Source organism: Diadema antillarum, unplaced genomic scaffold (genome assembly GCF_040938485.1).
Source record: "Diadema antillarum isolate AM-2024a unplaced genomic scaffold, OU_Dant_1.0 seq00000931_RagTag, whole genome shotgun sequence".
Taxonomy (NCBI): Eukaryota; Metazoa; Echinodermata; class Echinoidea; order Diadematoida; family Diadematidae; genus Diadema; species Diadema antillarum.
The window spans coordinates 938281-959392 of record NW_027271782.1 but is presented as its reverse complement, the minus strand read 5'-3'; the positions used below and the strand labels follow the sequence as shown (position 1 = coordinate 959392).

The 21112-nt window shown below is 38.4% G+C and overlaps 1 protein-coding gene across 1 annotated transcript; it reads left to right on the top strand.

Annotated features, from left to right (window-relative positions):
- The first annotated feature begins 3281 nt into the window (after positions 1-3281).
- On the top strand, positions 3282-21112 carry LOC139741452 (uncharacterized). The gene is made up of 4 exons (XM_071652033.1): positions 3282-3314; positions 7082-7309; positions 10619-10682; positions 17573-21112. Exons 2-4 carry the CDS (start codon positions 7232-7234, stop codon positions 18994-18996), a joined length of 1566 nt encoding a protein of 521 aa, XP_071508134.1. The 5' UTR covers positions 3282-3314; positions 7082-7231; the 3' UTR covers positions 18997-21112.

Sequence of the window (21112 nt, the reverse complement as noted above, 5' to 3'; positions counted from 1 at the left end):
GTCAGCCCCTGAGACAGTTAAAGGGGTGTGGGGGTTGCATATATATATATATATATATATATATATATATAATAGGGGTATCACAAAATGCTCTACTAATGTTCCTACACTCCTGTGCTACATACTCTCTCTAAAAAAAAAATCGAGTGAAAATATTCACTCTTAAAGGAGTGAATACAAAAAGAGTGAATTTAGAGTGAAATTGGAGTGAATTTTGAGTGAAAATGTTCATTTTCACTCATTTTGGAGTGACCTCAGGGATCACTCCTAAATCTTTGAACAATGTAATGAAATATTTTGCAAGAGCCTACTGATGTCTGCCGATACATCTAGCTGTAGTTTGTTTTTTGCGTTTTGTATTTTTACTTCTATATTATGTCGTGATCAGGCCTTGTGAGAAAGATATAGGCTCCTACGAAACCTGAATGTGAGAAAATAACATAAAACAGGTGAAAAATTAGCGGTTCGCTTCGACAATGTCTCCTTCACTTCTTTACACTAAACAGTTCAAAAAATGAAAAATAATGACAATATACTAGCCTGGAAGTGAGCGGATTTCGTTTGTGTAAGAGTGTGTATATGTGAGAGTAAATGTTGTATATCTGCGTATAGAAGTATATGTTTATAACAAAAGTGGGTTCGTGCGTGTGTGTGTGTTTGTGTGTGTGTGTGTGTGTGTGTGTGTGTGTGTGTGTGTTTGTGTGTGTGATAACTTCATTGGGCGAAACAACGTATAGGATTATACTGTTTAAAGGGAACACAAACCCAAAGAGCAATGTGGATTGAGTAAAAGCAGTAACATTAGTAGAACACATCAGTGAAAGTTTGAGGAAAATCGGACAATCGATGCAAAAGTTATGAATTTTTAAAGTTTTGGTGTTGGAACCGCTGGATGAGGAGACTACTAGAGGTTATGACGTATGAGAGGACCACAATATAAAGAAAATAATAAAAGGAATTCCACAAAAATTCACTTTTCTAGCAAAATGAAAGAGTTCTTGACTAACCGCTTTCAGAAAGCAGGGGGAATAAGTGCTACCCCTAACATATGTCAGTATCAAGTTGATGGAATGTGTAATTTTCATGAAAAATGAATTTTCATGGAATTCCCTTTTTATTTTCTTTATATTGTAGTCCACTCATACGTCATAACCTCTAGTAGTCTCCTTACCCAGCAGTTGCAACACCAAAACTTTAAAAATTCATAACTTTTGCATCGATTGCCCGATTTTCCTCAAATTTTTACTGATGTGTTCTACTAATATTACTGCTTTCACTCAATCCACATTGCTCTTTGGGTTTACTTTCCCTTTAAGGGCTATGTAGCATTGTTGAAACCCCCTTTAATAATAATGATAATAATGATAATAATGATAATTTCCCATAGGCCTATACTAGGCTCTTTTTTAGCTGGTTTATTATTCCTCTGAACAGACAGATTACGCCACTGCACTTGAATCAAAATCAGAATAATGATAGTGCTGTCATCTTTTTAAAACATAATTCAATAAATATTCTTCAAATCTGCAATTTGGATTTGATAATTTGATAAATACAGTTTGCTCTGGCTATAGGTCATTATTCAAAACCTCTTCATACGCTTACCTCTGACGAAATCACTCTCATTACTTCTGCCATTTTACCTCTGCCATTTTTACTTCTGCGATTTTTACCTCTGCCATTTTTGCCTCTGCCATTTTTACCTCTGCCATTTCTACCTCTGCCATTTCTACCTCTGCCATTTTACTATGACATTTTTACCTCTGTCATTTTTACCTCTGCCATTTTTACCTGGCACCAATCAGGTTCCATAGCTAGATAGAGCTAGGGCCTATGACAGTGACACTGACAGCGTGTAGATTTATGATGATCGATGGTGATGATGTTGATGATGCCATGATTAAGATCAAATCCCCAAATGAATGTTCGTTTTGCCAAATTTTGGTGCGTTTCAAATTCCATGAAACCGTGGTCCCGAAACCGTAGGCCTAATGTTTGTATTTATTTAAATTTTGAATGACAAATTTATATCAATAATTTTCCTTAACTTAAGGTTGAGTCTATTTTGATGGCAAATTTTCACACACACACACTCACACACACACACACACAAATCAGCTCGCTCTCTCACATATCATTGAGTATCATGCATTGACCCTCTCCCCCAGCTCACAATTAATCATGTATTTGTAGCCTGTTTGAAAAATTCCAGGATATTCTTGTAAATTCCAGGAGTTTGTAGTGTTGATTTCAGGAGGACTGACCTTGAAAAGTGGAAGCACTGATGATATGAAGCAATAAGACAGACGCAGGATCTTGCCTGCTTTTGATGAGCAACTGAAACTCTGGGCCTAACTTCTTTTAGTGGCGAGCATTATGCCTAAATTAAAGTGCTTATTAATGAAGAAACTTGATTTATTTACGGTGCATATGTAATTCTAGGTTTAATAAAGCAATCTAGAAATTCAACAGCAAGAAAAAAAAAAAACGCCGCAAACATGTTAAAAGAACTAATGTGAGTCCTCCGCATAGCCGCCATACAGCCTATACACACAGCGCCCGTGCCTACATGATTTCGTCTAGCTCTGGACCCTTTTTATCGACTTTGTCAGACTGGCAAAAGATCGAGAAGTTTAACTCGAAGTTTTGCCAGTGTGACCGCAAACTTTCCACGTAACTTTCCGCCAAACTTCTCGATCTGTTTGTGGGCTATGTATCCGAAGCGCAAGGCCAGTGTCATGTACAAACGTGCATTGTTACGTCATAATCACTAGCCACTGGACGGCGTACTCTTGCTTGCGCGCGTACCAGTGGCCCAGTCTGACCGCGCCTAAGCGTGCACTCCATATAAGGAAAAATTGACCTAACAAGATGGCGACGCAACACGGTAAATTTGGCTGCACGGTCTCGTGTATGTTGGGAATAGGGACACGCATTCCACTATGTTTTAGTTCGGTGGGGATGGGGCGCATCGCATGCAATTGATGCAGTGGACTGGTGAACCATTTTTGAAGATATCTACACTGGCGTGGCACTACGTCAGTACGGTGAGGTTGCTAGAAAAAAGGATTGCCGTATTTATGTTTATTTATGATGTCAATTTGAAAAGAGTATCTGACATATTAATTCATATTGTTTTTAAAGCTTTTTAAAATATATAATTTATCATTTTCAACTATAAAATTTATTTTTAACTAGAAAATAATATATTTTATGGTAGTTGTTGATCTTAAAATTTTGCAAATGTTGAAGTTGTCAAGGTATGTACAACTAACAAGGAAAGAAAATGAAGGCCTAAAACAACGAAAAATCAGGTAAAATTTTAGATTTATCATTTGGAGATTTTGATTGATTCTCGTTGCAATTCACCGTTATTTTCCGTTAATTTTCTTTCACATAGTTTGACGAATGGTGAGCTTAGTGTTTTGGGGCAAACTGCGAAAGTTGAGGCCACTGTCGGGCCCGTTACTCTCGATTTTTTTTTTCCTCGGTGGCGAACGCTTGCCTCTGTGTGTTGCATGTTAAACCCATGTCGCGCCTGTGCTGTGTGTGTGTGTTTACCAACCTGTATGAACTGTACGAGTGTGTATCGTGATTTGTGTGTCTTCGTCTGCGTGTTGAGTGTACGGTGCGTTAATCACGATTTTTTTCCTTCTGATCCGTCACGAAAACCGGTGGCAGACTAGAAGTCCGCTTTCCTCTGCCAAATAAATAAACACGAATTGATGCGCGATTATATGTATTATCTCTTGGCTTTCTGTTAGTGACACAATTGGAAGTGTTAGCTGTTGCCACTAAAGAAATCATTTGGATGCACATTCTAGACGACCACAGTGACCCGACATGCCAACCCAGACAATTGGTGGTGTACTGCCCAAACTAGAGTCCATGTACCCGAGCTGTTTCAGCTAGGGGCTACAAACACATGGGATGCACACACAACCTGCATATTGTTCACAGCTACGGCCTGAGCTGGGGACTGGGCTGGGGTACACGGCTAGCTTACACTAGACCACCATAGATCATTTGCAATCATTGTCATATCAGGGTTCAAATTTATAAAATGACTAGAGATCTAGATCTAGAATGTTGAGGGAATTCTAGATCTACATCTCCCTAGATTGTAATTGTAGATCCAGCAGAAGTCAGAACTGTGATGATAATGGTAGCATTGTGAACATCTTCGACCTTGTGTCATGCCAGGGATTTTCTACCCATCATTTCTAATTTGAAAGTCGAGGATGAAAAATGAAACTTTTCAAGAAAGAGTGTACGTTAGAGCTAATGTTATGTAAAAGGTACAAAATGTGACAGCCGAATGTACTGGAATAAAAATTAGTTACTGTGACAAGACTCGAGTGTCTGTCACTCAAGTTTGGCTATGGTGAAAATGGCCTTTTCTGTTTTTGATTTTTAAGTTTGCATAGAATTATGCCAATATTTATGTTAAGTGTATGATATTTGCTTGATTTCCAGCAAAACTGAAGCTATTTATCATAAACTAGACATGATCATTTGTATTGCCTAAAGGGATCGTGTATTATTGGTTGAGGTGAGATTTCAGAAATTATTTTTTTTCTTTGCCAGAAACTAACTTTGAAACTTTATGAAATGCTAAAGAGCATACAATTCTAAGAGGAATTTGAACTTTTATTTGATGAAAATCAGTTTTGCAATGTCTGAGATATCCGAAGACTAAGTAAAAAAGGGATCCTAATAAAAGGTGGGTCCTACCTTTTATAAGAATCACTTTGTTTTGGATATCTCATACAGCTATTTCAAAACCAATTTTCATCAAATGACCTTTGCATTCCTTTTAGAATGTATATGCTCTTTCATATTTCATTTATAACAGGTTTCTCATTGTCTCAAAAAATCATTAAAAAATGTTGGAAACATGAAGTCCTGTCTCAGCTGAAACTGTCCTATCCCTTTAAATTCTAAATGGTATAGATCTCAGTCCTACACTAACTAGTGTACATTGTATTTTCAAGAAGGAAAGTTTTGATGTAGCCTGTAAGTGTAGGCATCTCAAGTTTCACAAGTGAAAACACACATTTTTCATGCCATATACAAGTAGTGTAGTACCTGGCAATTTTGCAGTTCATACATGTATGGCATTCCTTGCTGGTAATTTGTCTATTTTTGAACTAAACCTACAAATTGTACCTTAGTGGCCACCTGCCATAATACAGCCACTAAGAACAAGTTTCCCCAAGAAAAGAAGCCATGTTAAAGACCCTGTCTATAGCGGGCACCTGTCTATAATGACCACTTCATCTCCCATGGGAGGCCTCTGTAGACATGTTTGACTAGATGGAGTATTTTCGATTACACAAAAACTCTGCAAGTACAAGTACACTGTTTTGTATTTAGAGACAATGCATTCATCGACATGATTTTATTCATGTACAGGTAGACCATTGTAGGCTACAAACTGTGTTTTGGCTAAAATATTCTTGGCTGGGGTCACTGGCATGGTAGGCTTCCCTCTTGCTCTAGGTGTGATAAGATGTGTTTTAACTAGTCTAGATAAGATGGAAATTGCTCTTTTTCTTTTTTTTTTTATTGCACTCCCTACCAACATGGAAATAATGATGAGCACTACTGAATTCATGTAGATAAAACATGGAACAATAAATCTTATTATATATGGATTTTTTTATTTTTACATCGGTATCCCAAAGCACAAATAATTGTCAATGTTTACATTTTATATGTTCATGAGAATTGACATCATACTGAACATTTTCATGCCTTGGTGTTACAATGTATGCTGGCTAAAGTTTGTTTTAGATATTGCTGTAGGAGTATATGATTGACCCTAGAATATCATACTGGTATTACATAAATTTCAGGTCCCGTATCATGAAGAAAGTAGAAAATGCTCATGTGGTATCTTTTCACTGGTCGTGAAGAGAATGACTGTGTGAAGTTGCTGTTGTATAATGTACACATGTACATTTTTGACTTGTGTTAGAAACATGGGTGAATATTGTGATTGATGGATGATGAGTGTATGTCAATTGTCATTCTACAGTTATAACAGCAACACCTGTCATGCATTGTCCAAATGAGCTGCTTATAATGTACTTTCCCCTTGTGCTGGTGACTTGTACCTATGTTTTTTTGTTTTTTGTTTTTTGTTTTTTGTTTTTTGTTTTTTGTTTAAATGGAAGCATTATCACACATGTAGCTTAATTTAAAGACAATTTGCCACTCATCTTCAATCTGTCATCTTTCATACTCAAAATTACAGCCTGCATAAGCTTTCATTTCTTTTCTAATAACATCCATGCATTGCCATACACATTGCAAGCACTGCAAGTGTACTGAAAATGGTGAAGCATGCATGACAGTCGTGCGATGCCTTGGAATAGGTAGTGCTTGTTCTGTGCATTTACATGTGAATCTTGAATACATAAAAGCTATGATTTTTGCATGCTTTTTGCATTTTGCAAAACAGAAAAGAAATTGAGACTAATTAAGTTTTGTGACTGACAATGCCTTAAATTGTACTAATAGCTGTATTTTGCCTTCATTCTTAATTCTTTGTATGATATTCAATGGCAGACAACTCTGTAGAATCTCATTATTTGATGATTTCCAAAGTCTGTTTCACACAGTAGATATTTTGAGTACATTCTGCACATCTAAATTTTATGAATACATGATATAAATATGTAATTTGTCTATGAAGGGTAATCTGTGAATACATGTAGTTGCAAGTCCTTTCCAGGGCCCATGTGACCCAGTGACAGAGATATGCACATATAAAGTAGACATAGCCACTTAGAATGTTGTTGATGATGGGAAATGGGAATGTCGAAGGTGATTGCAAGATACATTTTACATTATTAGTTTTCAGTTGAATAAATACATTACCCAAGCTGTCGCAAATTCTATGTTCCTTTTTGGTTTGTTTGTTTGGGCAGGAGTGTTCCGCACAATTAAAAGTTTACATAACACTTAGCAAGTTTTGGTTTGGAACCCCTTGTCCCCACCCCTAAAACTGTATATTGCACCTCTGGTACGGAGGTGATGATTATTGATGTCAGTTCCTTTTATGTTTATCTTGTAGAAACTTTAACAAATTTGCATGAAAAGTAGCGACGACAATGCGCGATCACATATGAGAGGGACCTGGTTGCAGCCACGTATCCTAACTCCCGGTCTACCCCCTGTTCAGCCCACAAGCAAAACGAGTCGACCAACCAGATAGATGTGAAGAATGAGTGAAATCAGTATGGCATCCTCACTTCCAGCCAACCTTGAGACTGCATATATATGGGCTCGGGACCAAATGGAGGTATGTTGTTCACACGTGAGCCCTGATGGGAATTCATCGTCCCCATTTCAGAGCTGTACTGCCAATTCCCCAAATACTGATTTGTGAGAGTTCACCACCCAAAAGTAATTAATGCGTTCTATCCAATTCTTCTTGGGTGAGACTTCGCAGTGAATGTTACCGTCTTCAGCTGGTAGTGAGATGGGGGTCTGTCACAGCCAACCAGTAAAGATGATCCAGACATGCTTGATCGATGCAAGTGACGATAAACTCTTCATTTTGTGGATTTTGATACATTCTGCAACACAGAGGCAATGTAGTATTCTCTTTGAATAATCTCAGTCTAAATAGACAATCTTGCTGTCAAAAATGACACAAGTAGCTGAATGGGTGTGATACAGAGTTAGTAGAAGGGTCTTGAGAGAAAAGTCAGGTGATAGCTTTGATTCTTTTTCATTACTGGTAGTCTGTCTTTTTTTTTATTTTGAGGGGGGGGGGCCTCTTTCCAATCAGGGTCAGATTAATCTAAAGCACACCACAGCTATGGAAGTTGTATCAATAGTTCAAACTTTATGTCCTTTGGCACCTTTTGCTTAAATCTGTTGCATATCAGGAGTGAATGCTCCTATTTCCTTACTATCTTAAAGGAGATTGCGTGATAGTTGTCTTGATCACTAGTCAGAATGTATAGCATGAATAACTTACAATTGTATAAAAACGTCTAATTCTATGATAATATGATTTGACTGCATACTATGGTGCAGAGTGAATAGCTGCAATGTGTAAAAACAATCAGAGCAGATGTCGCATCTATGAATGAAATTGGCATTGTTGCACAAAGAAATACAGTTGAACTGGTAAACAAAAATGTCATGGAGGGGGATCCACAGTAAAGCACCAGGTCAAAACTTTGGACATCTGTTTAATGAGAATAAAAATTACATGTACCCAGTATTATTTTTTACTTATCTCTATATGAAATTGGTAGAGTGCTAGTGTTTACAAGGGAAGTCAAACTGCATTTCTGATAGAAGTTGCTACTATAGCCCATCTGAGATTTGATCTGCAGTAATTCATATCAGGTTCTCATAGATTGTGATTCTGCATTGCCCATGATTTGCAGTCTACAGTTGTATAGTCTTGCTCCCAGTTGTAGCCCTAAAAAGAGAGCATTTTATGCCCATTCTTCATAAACACAGTCCGGTACACTTCAACTGGCATATATTTGGTTTCCCACTTCCACAATAGAGTCAGTGGCAACCAATAATCAAGGTCTCTAACCAGCCATCACCTCTGTACACATTTCATGCATTCTGTGCATTCAGTGTTCTATCTAATCATGAATCTACACATCCATGCTATCTACAACATTCCTGCATGATATCTTCACCAATAGTACCTTTCCTAATAACCAATACCTTTAAATACAGTTAAAGGTCTTACACGCTGTAGACAGTTACTGGTGTACAAGTGTATGTAGAATCTTACACAGTACATGTATGTGATATTTCTTTCCCCATCTTTGCTGTGAGATGGTTTTTGAAAAAATGGTGAGTTATCTGGTGATAATATGGAATTCAGATAAAAATCTGCCTTCTGTAATGAGATTTTCAAAGTTGTAGATACCCATAAACACTGAAACATTGTCTAGCATTGTCTGCCTTTCATCACTGAAGAATGAAGTTGTTGTGTTAACAGAGAAAAAAAAAACCCAAAACAACATTGGGTTCAACAGGGAATACATGAGCCAGGCAGTGAAATACGAAATACAGTACACACATTTTCACACACCACAACCTAAATGCACACAAACAGACACACAAATGAGGGCGGTCACCTAAAGTGCTCTAAAACTATAATGGGACATCATTGACATGATTACTCTAAAAAATTTGTCATTTTGCATCATGGTACTATGAGGAAGAGAGTGCATTTTCACAACATTTAAAATTGATCCAACTGTCACATTTTTAGCATCACTGTTCTCTACACTTTTGGACTGGCATGTGCCTTGTATTACATTATATCTCGTAGCATGTGCACACAGCTGCTTGATCTTAACTGTTTGCAAGTTTGCATGCATTTCCTTTGAAACTTTCTAACACAAGTTTTAAAGCATAGCATTGCATTGTGCAACATATACATTTACTGAATTCACAGCTGAGACGTGTGTGAACACCCTGTATAGCTCAGTCAATCTAAATGGCCCGAATTCACGAAGGTGGAACAATTGAAACCATGGTTCAAATCATGGACAAAGACCGTAGTTTTGTATGGGGCTCCAAGTGTCGCATGGCCTATTTCGTTACAAAATCAGTCATTTTGTCGATTTTGTCAGCGAAATGTTAACATTACGTCGAAATGACTGATTTCATAACGAAGTAGGCCATGCGACACTTGGCGCCCCATGAAAGAATACGGTCTTTGTCCATGGTTTAATCCATGGTTTCAATTGTACCACCTTCGTGAATTCGGCCATGGTGTGTATTACTAGAGGTGTTGTCTGAAATGATGGATTTGTTTTTAAAAAATGGCAGTCTACATAATATATTCATTTTAGAGTAGGGCTTCTCTCCCAGGCCAGCCTTTAGCAAGCAAACAAAATCAGAGGGACCTGTGTAACATCTTATTCATAAATGCTTCATGTACACTAGGCAGGATGCAAATCTTTGTTTTTAGAATAGCACAAGTTGGATTCTGTTTGATAATGCCTTGTTCTTCAACTTCAAAGCAATTTTCATGTTAACTTTCCATAACATGCTGATGGATATGTCATTCATGATATTTTCATTAGGATTGATGTCATGAGGCAAACCTACAAGTGTAGTATTTTTTTCTACTTTTTTTTTTTTGTCTCCTGAAATGTAATGTCGTAATTTTACCCCATCATACAGTCTCAAATTACGGGCAGTGTACAACTTGTACTTCAAGATACATTTAAGTTGCAAGCCCTCAAAATATTCTCAAGATGCCAACATCAGAATAGTTTGTGAAAAACACAAGACAGTGTGTATCCAAGCTGCCTATTATGACAATCTTCCCTAAACTTCTATTTGTGTTTTCTCTGAGAGTTTTTGGTATCATACATATGTTGTAAAAATAAAATTAACTGAAGTGGGCTTCATGTAAATCATATGTGTCCATATTTATTTTCTGTGAGAGTTTTGGGTATCGCGTGCTGTTAAAGTAAGATTTACTGAAATGGACTTCATATATAAATCATTAATGGTCAAAATGCACTGTTCAGATGGCAGTATAAGCCAAGTAAATGTACTGTCTCTCATGAAATTAACTTGTTTCATGTTTGTATTTCTGTCTCTTCCCTCACAGCAAGTTACAAGATTTCCTATCAGAGTGCCTCATCTTGTCAATGCTACGAAGCAAGAGAGGGCAAGTAAGTGACTCCAAACGGAACAAATGTGGAAAGAGAAATACAGTGCACTCCCGTTATAACAGACACGGTTATAACAAAATTCCGGTTACAATGAAGTAAAAATTCAGGCCACAACATTATCCACTCTATGTATTTTTATTGTTTATTTGTTCGGTTAGAACGAAATTTCGATATAACAAAAGAAAACTGCCGGTCCCGAGGACTTCGTTATAACGGGCGTCTACTGGGTATGTATGCAACCCATATAAATGATAAAGATGATACTGGTCACTCTAATGGTCTTCTACAAAAGAACGGTGAACTTGGGCTATATTCAGGCAAGCAGATTTATTTGTTGTCGTAGGTGCATAGCAGCATAGCGGAAATGAGACTTGGACTGACCAAAATGTGGCAGTTTGGTCAGTCCATGAAACATACCGTCTGTATGTTCACCATCAGGTCTAGAAATGGTATAGAAGAAACTCTGTGTTCGATAGCATATTAAGGTTCCTTTTATTGTCGAGCCCACCGGGGGTGAGGGGAGACTGAGGGATCGCCTATGGCGTCCGTCCGTCGTCTGTCCGTAACGCTACAAAAACTTCAATAAACACTTCACTCTGGGCTTCAATTGCAATCAAACTTTGAGGGAAGAGGGGTCATACAAATTTTCACATTTTACCATATGGGCAATTCCACGGTAACTAGGACACAGGTGCCAAAAATTCAAAATGATATTTGTTTCAAACACCATACATTTTCAGACAGTACTTGAGTTGAAGTTTTAAGAATCATTATGTTTTTCAATAAAAGCGGCCATTTTGATTTTCAAAATGGCTGCCAAAATATGCCTATAACTCAATGGTGAAAAGAGTGTATTGTCGCATAACTTACTCTCTGTATATCCACTCTATTAGTACTCTAAACAACAATCTTTCATATGTATGCAGTTACCAGAGAAGTCTTTTACCACACGATAGAAAAAAAAGCTGGTAGCTTTAAAGAATTTGATAAAAACTGTTAATTACTTTGATAATGATGGATGTAACGTCAGTTACCAAAAACAAGGAATTTTTAAGTTTATTCATCAAAGGAAGTGAGCTGTATGATGTAACTTGGGATTTCTAATGTATGCCCATATGCCTTTATTTTAATACCAGAAATAAGGATACTTGGCATACTGGAGAGTCAAAATGAACACTACAAAATGTGTAACGTCAGTTACCGAAACGTCATACACGAGTATGTAACGTCAGTTACCATGACAGTAATTATAACTGAGGCAAATTTTTTGACTTTTGGCCATTTCAATACATCTGGGAAGTCAACTTACAACAAAGAGCAGCAATCCCTTTCATAGGAAATGATGTCATTACCATGGTATGTCCATTGATATTTTTTTTTATTTTATTTTATTTCTAAATTCATTTATTCATTCATTTACCATGATTATCTTTTTTTTTTGGGGGGGGGGGGAAGCTTGAGCTTTCGATTTTTTATTCAGCACAAGTTTAAGGTTAAAACATCTGGAAGTTTAGTTTGCCACATGCAGTATATATGCACTCAAATTAGTACATTCCCAGTCCTACAGGATGATAAAGCTACCAAAGTTTGTAGGCCTAATCAGTGACATGATTGCATGTTAACCACATTTCCTACAACAACAAAAAAACCAAACAAACTTCTGCACAGCTGTATACCAACAGTTTAACAATCTTTACCAATGTTTGCTTTTGCTGGCATTTTTTTTTTCAGGAAGCTTAGTCAAGTTTCTACCTCAAGGCAAATGCACAAACAGATATTTCTTCTCTTGCACTTAAATGTGTGGTGTAGTTAACATGGCTCATCTTGTATTATGGTACGTAAGGCATGTACTCATTATTGTTTGAAACACTGATGTTGCTCAAAGTGAGAGAGGATTCTATAGGGTTTAAAAAAATGTTCATACAGTGTGTATTTGTTGATTACTTTATTCTATTCATGCAGGGACATTTTGTAATACAACACATGATAATTATGAACAGGGAGAGTTTTTTATATTGATTTTAGTATTCTTTCGTTGCAAAGTCCGATTTTTTGGTATCTCGAATGGATTTGCAAGCCGTGATATATCAGTGAAAAGGAAAAGAAAAACAGTTAAATTACTTCAAGCTAGGAATAAAACAATAATGCTCTTTTGACCAAAAAACATTTATTTTTCTTCTTCACAGAGAAATATTAAAAGTGCGACACTTTTCATTTAAATCAATTGATGATGGAGATCATCAGGAGTAAAATAAAGAAAAGAAGGAGAAATATATCACAATAGATTTCATACATATTTATGCATATTTATGAGTTGATACATGTTTTTTTCCCCATGACCTGGAAGATATTTTGATATTTTTTTCAAGCACAAAAATATCCATGTTTTGTGTAGTACTACAAGGTATTATGGGTGGAGCACTCTACAGCTTGTATGTAGATAAAAACTTTCCTGTTCATTAAAAAACAAACAAACAAACAAACAAACAAAAAAGCCCTTAGCCATGTCAATATATTCATACTTGGAACTGCTTAATCTATTAATGGCTCTGTGTAATCATAAATGTTGAATAAAAATTAAATCTTCAGACAAATGTCAAGAAATATCCTCTTGTGCATTTACATTATTTTTGCCCAACTGTGCTATGGCATGGGGGGGGGGGTGCCCCCTAAGGGCCCACCCAATATTATTTGTGTCTTTAAATTTTGTTTTAATTTGTTGCTGTAGTTGCCTGGGATTGTCACTGGTACATTGCAGCAGTATAATAACCTGTTAAATGAATTAGTTCTCTGTAAACCCCACGGCAAAGTATGTGTAACGTCAGTTACGTAACGTCAGTTACTGACATGTTTACCTTTAAGTTTTCATAGAACACAAAGAAAATGGACTACTGTTTCATTTCATTGTGTATTTATGACTGATGAACCAAGGTATGACTCCATATCAACCAAATCATTCTGAATGGTCAGAATTATGAAATATCACATAGCTATTCCCAATCATGATTTTGCATGTGTAAACCCTATGGCAAATGTAAGCGTAACGTCAGTTACGTAACGTCAGTTACCGTCATGCCTTCACTGAAATTGGCATGGTGGTAAAAGGAGATAACTAAAGTGCACATTATTTTGCACACCTGTTCCTAAGAACCTAGGTGTATTGCCATATTAAACACATAAAGGCTAAAAGTCAGGGACATGAGATATTTCCATTTACATCTACACCATAATTTCCCATGTCCTTTTTCCGTAACGTCAGTTACCGACACATTTTCACTTGCTATGTGATAAGAAATGCAGTTTGAGAGAAAAACTTTCCACCTATTTCTTCATTCTCATGAACTTATTCATCAATGCTAATTGCAAGCCCAAGGTGCTTTTATTCACAAAACTACAAGGTAAACAATTTCATGAAAATCCTTACGTGTAACGTCAGTTACCGTGGAATTGCCCATATATGAAGGTCACCTCAAGGTCAAGGCTCACAGGCAGGGGTCAATGAACTTTTAGAGCCCAATGTTAAGTTTTTATGGCGCGTTTCTATTATGGATCATAACTTTTGATCCATAACTCCATTTGTGACCAAACTTGGATGGTAGATGTCCCTTGGGGAGTGGATGATCGCCACAAGGTCAAAGGTCACAAGCAGGGGTCAACAAACTTTTAGAGCCCAATGTTAAGTTTTTATGGCGCATTTCTATTATGGGTCGTAACTTTTGATCCATAACTCCATTTGTGACTAAACTTGGGTGGTAAATTTCCCTTGGGGAGTGGATGGTCACCACAAGGTCAAAGGTCACAAGCAGGGGTCAACAAACTTTTAGAGCCCAATGTTAAGTTTTTTTGGCGTGTTTCTATTATGGGTCATAACTTTTGATCCATAACTCCATTTGTGACTAAACTTGGATGGTAGATGTCCCTTGGGGAGTGGATGGTCACCACAAGGTCAATGGTCACAAGCATGGGTCAACGAACTTTTAGAGCCCAATGTTAAGTTTTTATGGCGCGTTTCTATTTGGGTCATAACTTTTGATCCATAGGTCCGTTTGTGACCAAACTTGGATGGTAGATGTCCCTTGGGGAGTGGATGGTCACCACGAGGTCAAAGGTCACAGGCAGGGGTCAACAAACTCTAAGGGCCCAATGTTAAGTTTTTATGGCACATTTCTTTTTTGCCATAAATTTTTACCCTTTCATATCTCTTTTCATCTGTTATCTCTTTTCTTTTTCTGTTATATCCCATTCGCGTACAATTTCTTGTAGGCGAATGGGCGAGACACATTATGGCACTTGTCTTTTCAAATCAATATCAGGCCATTCAGTTAGTTAAGAAAAACAGGTTTTCAATGAACATTTTATTATTTGACTTTCATGTGGCAGTACAAACAATGTAGATGCCAGACCAGTGTAAAATGCATTTGCCCAAAGCTTTCATTTTGACATTTAAATTCTAATGACCGTTTGGTTTGTAGCAATTTTTTGGGAAAGCTATCTCTCAATAGAGTGTTCTAAAAGGACATATTGTATGGGGGGGGGGGGGTAATGATCATTGGAAATGGAAGATTACACAGCATCCCTGAAATGGCCCCTTTTACTGTGGACATACCCATGAACAAATTGGTATCCAGCAAGTGTAACAAAGCACCATTTGCATAGTAAATACTCCATGAGATGCCTTGGAACCAATTCATTAACCCATTGAAGATGAGTCCAGACTATACTCGGGTAAGTGTCCATGGGAAATAAGTGTTGTAGCAAAATCAGCCTTTCCTCAATGGGTTAAGCAAAGCTGCCAGCTGCAAGGGCTCCCAGATAAATTCAGTTTGATCTCAGTCTCACATTTATTCCCAAAAAAAATGCAAAGCATTTTCTCAAAATAATTCTACAAAAGTTGGCTTTAGGATACTAGTTGGTATCTAGATTGTTATACCACACATTGTATCAAATCACTGGTTGGGAAGTGGTTATTGTTCAGTAAGGTATTTTGTCTATTGCCTTCTTTAAAGAATCAAACTAATTCATTGAAATCCTTGACTTTTGTTGTGTAGAAATATCTTTACAGCAGTCACAACAAGCTCTCAGTGCTGTTTGTCAAATCATTAATCAGAATAATGATCAGCCCTTTTAGTTGGTTGCACAAGCAAATGCTAAAATTATATCTGTTACAAATAGACCATTCATATATGAATATTAGAGATTCTTTTCAATGTGAACTTTTAATTATATAACGGAGGGATATTGACATTCATATTTACATGTAATTTGGTATCATGATATTTTCACAGGAAGATAATTGACTACAAAGAAAAATATTTTGATAAAAGGCAGAGAAGCAAATTGCAAGAAACCATCGTTCTAGAAAACATGATCATATGTGACCTGCTACAACAAAAGGATCCGAAAGTTGGAGGAGGACAATTTTCTGAAAATGGCATGACATTATTCCCTTACTCTTCTACTTTAATTTCATATATAGCCTTACTCATAAAAGCACTCGGTTGCGGAGATATCAATGATTTTATTAGTGCATGTCAAGTGGTTGAGGAAATTAGAGTTTCGAGAAAAACGCCTTCAAAGTTTTCCTTCCGATGCTATCATGATCAAGGGAAGGCGAGTCAGTTTTCACTGCTTGACAATAGAAGGCATGCTCCTAGCGACCTCTGTGATGTTCATTCAAGCTTAGCGCCAGTGGTCTACGCATGACCAATCAGTAATCAGGATGCCACGCACTGACCAATAAGATCACTCCCTCGTTGCTAGGGGAGGAGTCTAGCTGCGGCACTCAATCCAAATCCTCGGACACGTTTCTGTTACTTTGAAAGTCGGGAAATCATGACCCAGAAAAATGCTGATTTCTTGCCTTTCCTTTGATCATTTAGCTTCGAAATTTTGCCAGATGATAGACAAAACGTAAGACTACAGAGTTATGCCAAAAACAGAAATCCGGTTGTATTGACCAATTTTGATGATGTGACTTCAAACTCGATCTTCTCGGCTCAGCCGTCAGCGACTTTAAGACCCTTTTGTTGTAGCGGGTCACATATAGTCAAAACGTCATGACAGTTTTAAGTGTTTAAAATCAACTTAAATGAAATCTTCTGCCAGTGATTCGAGGAGATGAGAGGAAATTTCATGAATCTGCTTTTCCCACTTCATACCATCCTGTGCCAAACTTGGGTGTTCATTGTGCACTCACAAGCAGTTGCACAATGTAGGCCAGCTGTTGCATATCTGGACTGAGTTTCTGGTCCAAGTTGCAAAATGTTAGAGTGTTTTATATATATGTAATAAGCCTTGAAAAAGAATTATTGTTTTGTGCCTAGAATATGTGCCGAGGATAAGTTATTAAAGTTGAATTGAATTGAATACAGACGCTGAATGAGACATTTATAAAACTAAGTGAATATATCGGTGTATGTGTGTACTATTGTTTGTGTTCGTGGATGCATTGTCACCGTTAATGAGAAATCACTCTTTCTAGTGATGTATCTTGAAACAGCATTTTTTTTTTTCAATTTAAGTCCATGCATATAGCCTAAGTCTGTTTCAGTCATTGTGGAAATTGTGTAAAGATGACATTGTACAGATATGTGAGCATTTGAGAAATATGGTCATACAGCATGCATGGTCGGTAAACAAACATATCGAACTGGATGCAAGATATGAACCATTGAATAATATGTAGAAAATCCTATTTTTCTTGTTATTAATCATATGGTGATTTTATTTAGTTTTTCTTTTTCAACGCCTTCTATTTGAATTTACTGAAGAGTACAGCTTTAGAAAGGGACTAAAATAATGAGATTGAAACAATTAAGACATGGATATACTGAAAAATAATAATTTGCATCTTACTAATTGCCTGTGCATGTTTTCTTGCTTATTTTCAGATTTTGAACAAGCCAAAGCAATGGAAAGGTTTCCACTGCCTTTGCCACCACAGCTTGCCCATGATATGAATATAGGCCTCCTTCAACAGCAACAACAGCAGCAACAGCAACATCAGCAGCAGCAGCAGGCACAACAGCAACAACAGCAAAACGAGAAAGCAATCAACAACCACCAGCAGTCCTCTGGTAACAGCGCCAGCATGATCTCCAGCCAGGCCGCCCACAGCCAGCCCGGTCCCAGCCAGCCCCCGACCACCCAGGCTGGCCCGCCCACATCAGGGCCCGGCTCTGGCAAGCGAGGGAGGAAGCCTGGATCCAAGTCCCGCAACAGCCAGGGCCATCTGACCTCCCCTGTGACGGGGGAGCCGCGGGTGAGGCCGGGCCCCACACTGGAAGATATGGCGGGGGATGGGCGAGAGTATCGGTGCAAGATCTGCCCCCAGGTCTACTACAGTAAGTCTGATGTCCTGCTCCATGCTCGTTCACATAAGGAGGGTAAGCCTTATAAATGTGATGATTGCGGTAAGGCCTTTGCCAGTACATCGTACGTGAACCAGCACATGAAGGTGCACACAAATGAGAAACCCTACCAATGTACTTTTTGTGAAAAGACGTTCAAGCAGCTCTCCCATTTGCAGCAGCACACTCGGATCCACACAGGGGAGCGCCCCTACAGGTGCAACCAGCCTGGCTGCGAGAAGTCCTTCACACAGCTGTCCAACCTGCAGCAGCACTGGAGGCGGCACAACAAGGATAAGCCGTACAAGTGTCGCGACTGCTACCGAGCGTTTGACGACCTGGAGATGCTGCAGAATCACTCGCATTCGCATGAAAACAACCGGCGCGAGAAGCGCTTCTCGTGTGGTGTTTGCGGGAAGTCGTATGTCCAGGAGCTCTACTTGATGAAGCACATGGAGAAGCACCCTCATGTGGTCGGCCAGACGATCAACATCATCAACCACACGACCAACTCCGTGACGACTGTCACCCCACCCATCAGCTCGGCTCACACAAACCCGCCACCGGAGTTCAAGCCGCGGCGGAAAAAGAAGCGAGCGAACCGCACACCAGCAACCACGGCTTGCCTGGATAACCCTATGCCCCTCCCACCGGTCAGCGTCATGTCCAACTCCAACCCCTCCCTAGAGCGCAACTCTTACAGCGTGCCCCCGCCCCCAGCTCCTCACCATGAAGTCAGACAGGGTAGCGAGACGCCAGGACCAAGCATAACGATGCCCCACTCACAATCAGCCCAGCTGCACCACACCAACGGCATCATGGCCACCCAAGCTATGGGTCTAGCTCACAACATGTCCACCACCATACATTCAGCCCTTCCTCCTTTCCACAATCCGGGCTCCCTTTCCATGCCGTTAGCGGGCGTCAATCCTGTCCTCTCCACGGTCTATAATATGGCTAGGTGAGGCAGCAGCGAGGTTCACATTCTATGGTCCATCACTATCACAAGTCCCAGAGCCATCCACATTTCTGTACTTTACGTGGAAGGACAAATTACATATTCCTTGCATCTGGTTGTAGAGTTGTCATGTTTGCAATCATTAACTTGTAAAGATGAGGACATCATGCCAAAGCTCATCAAATTGTCAAGTTATTGCCGGCAGCCACATTAAGAATTAAGTGTGAGGTCTGTCCATGATATAAGAGAGGTGCTGGTCAACCAATCTGTATTTAGTAAAGAACTGTAGTGAACACTGTTGTGGTGGCAGGTCACTTAAAGGGAAGTGGTGGGTTTGCTGGAATTTATTTTGTGATTCTGGTCGGGTACAATTGAGGAAGAGTAGTAGGGGAGGGTAGAATGCTCGTGGATACATAAGAGTCCAACTCTATATGGCTTGTAGAGGTAATTCCCCCAGGCCCGGGTCCTGGATTATGGCATGGTAGATTGAGTGTCGTGGCTGTGCCAGACTGACTGTACAGCTGATGGCTGAGAATGGTTAAAGGCATTATTTACCATTTGCAGATGAAACAAAAACCCAGCTCTAGTGCTTCAAAATAGTTCTAAAATGTGATTGAAGGATAAAAACCACCTATGTCAAAATTTTATTCATTATAATGACTGTTAAATGCTGTTAATTATACAAAATGTGAACAATAGTTATATAATAAAATTGTTTCCACACTAAGCAGTCTACACTTATGGTTTAGTGAGAAAATTAGTGATATCTCCTTTTATTTTAGGCTTTATTGCAAAATTTTTATATGGTAGGATGTTGTGTGATACAACTGACCTACACATAATGATCAAATGTGATAACTCGAACATTTGTTGAAATCACTGCTCCCAATGGTAAACAATACCTTTAAGATCATAATGTCACATTAGATTTTACATGTGAACATTTTGCAAAGAAGTATAGGATAAGTGGGAAGAGATTCAGTAAAACTTTACTTCATTAAATGGTTGACAGGTTATGTACAACAGCATTCAGTGCATTTTGTGGAAAAAAACACTTTCGCATGTGAATCTTGGTTCCTTATGAAATTTGCAAAAGTGGAATGCATGCGAAAATTTCTGGTTTTACAGTATGTTATGGGAGCATAGAAAAAAAAAGCAATTTGGTGTCATTGTCCAAGTCTTGGTTCTTCTCTACTTTGCCCAACACTTTGTCCTCAAATGTATTGCTGCAAATAACATCATTCTTCTCTAGAAAGGGTAGCGGTAGAAAACCACAGCAGTCAGACATACTGGTATGCTGCAGCTCAGTGCAAAGCTATCTACCTGGGGGAAATGTGTGACAACTAGGTAAGCATCATGCTCCTCAGCTGTAATTGCCCAGCATAGGTAGGTAGCATTGAATCGTTGATGCATTGCTGTCCGTTAATGGCTTCAGATGTTTGCAGGGCGGTATCGGATGATGTGGATCTGGTGAGCACCGAAAAATCTGCACTGTTCCACATCTGACCAACAGCTCCTGCAAAGGAATATGTATTTTGTCCTTCAACAGGGTACTGAATGTGGACCAAACTACAATGAAAGAATACTTAAAATTGGCATATGGGGCTATTTTTGTAAAGTAGTAGCAACTATAGCTGAAAAATTGTACTTCTCGTGTCAAAGGTGTCTTCTTGTACAGTGTACAAAGTTTTACTGGTATTGTTCCTGTATCATTGTACTTTTTGTGAAACAGAACAAGTTCTGAAATGCATTTTTGATAGATTTAAAAGTTGTAACTAGGTGAGATCTAAAAGATGTGTACATTGGCATTCCTGTAAATTTGACTTTAGCATTTAGATCTGTTTATATTCGAGCCAACTTGTATTTTTAAAAGATGACCATGTGTTTTATTTGTAATGTGTCACTACTAGAAAACTAAGAATGTTTAATGTTTAAAGTGAATGATACTGCTGTAAATGTGAGCATAAATAATCCGTATCGCTAGCCAAAATTGCACAAAACTTGTCACACAGGTCCAGAAACCTTTGCGCTCTGAGTGCAATGCCAATGGGGATGGAGATATTACATGATGATAGTATGTATTCATGTACAATTCCTGCATGGCAACGAATTAGGACAAAACA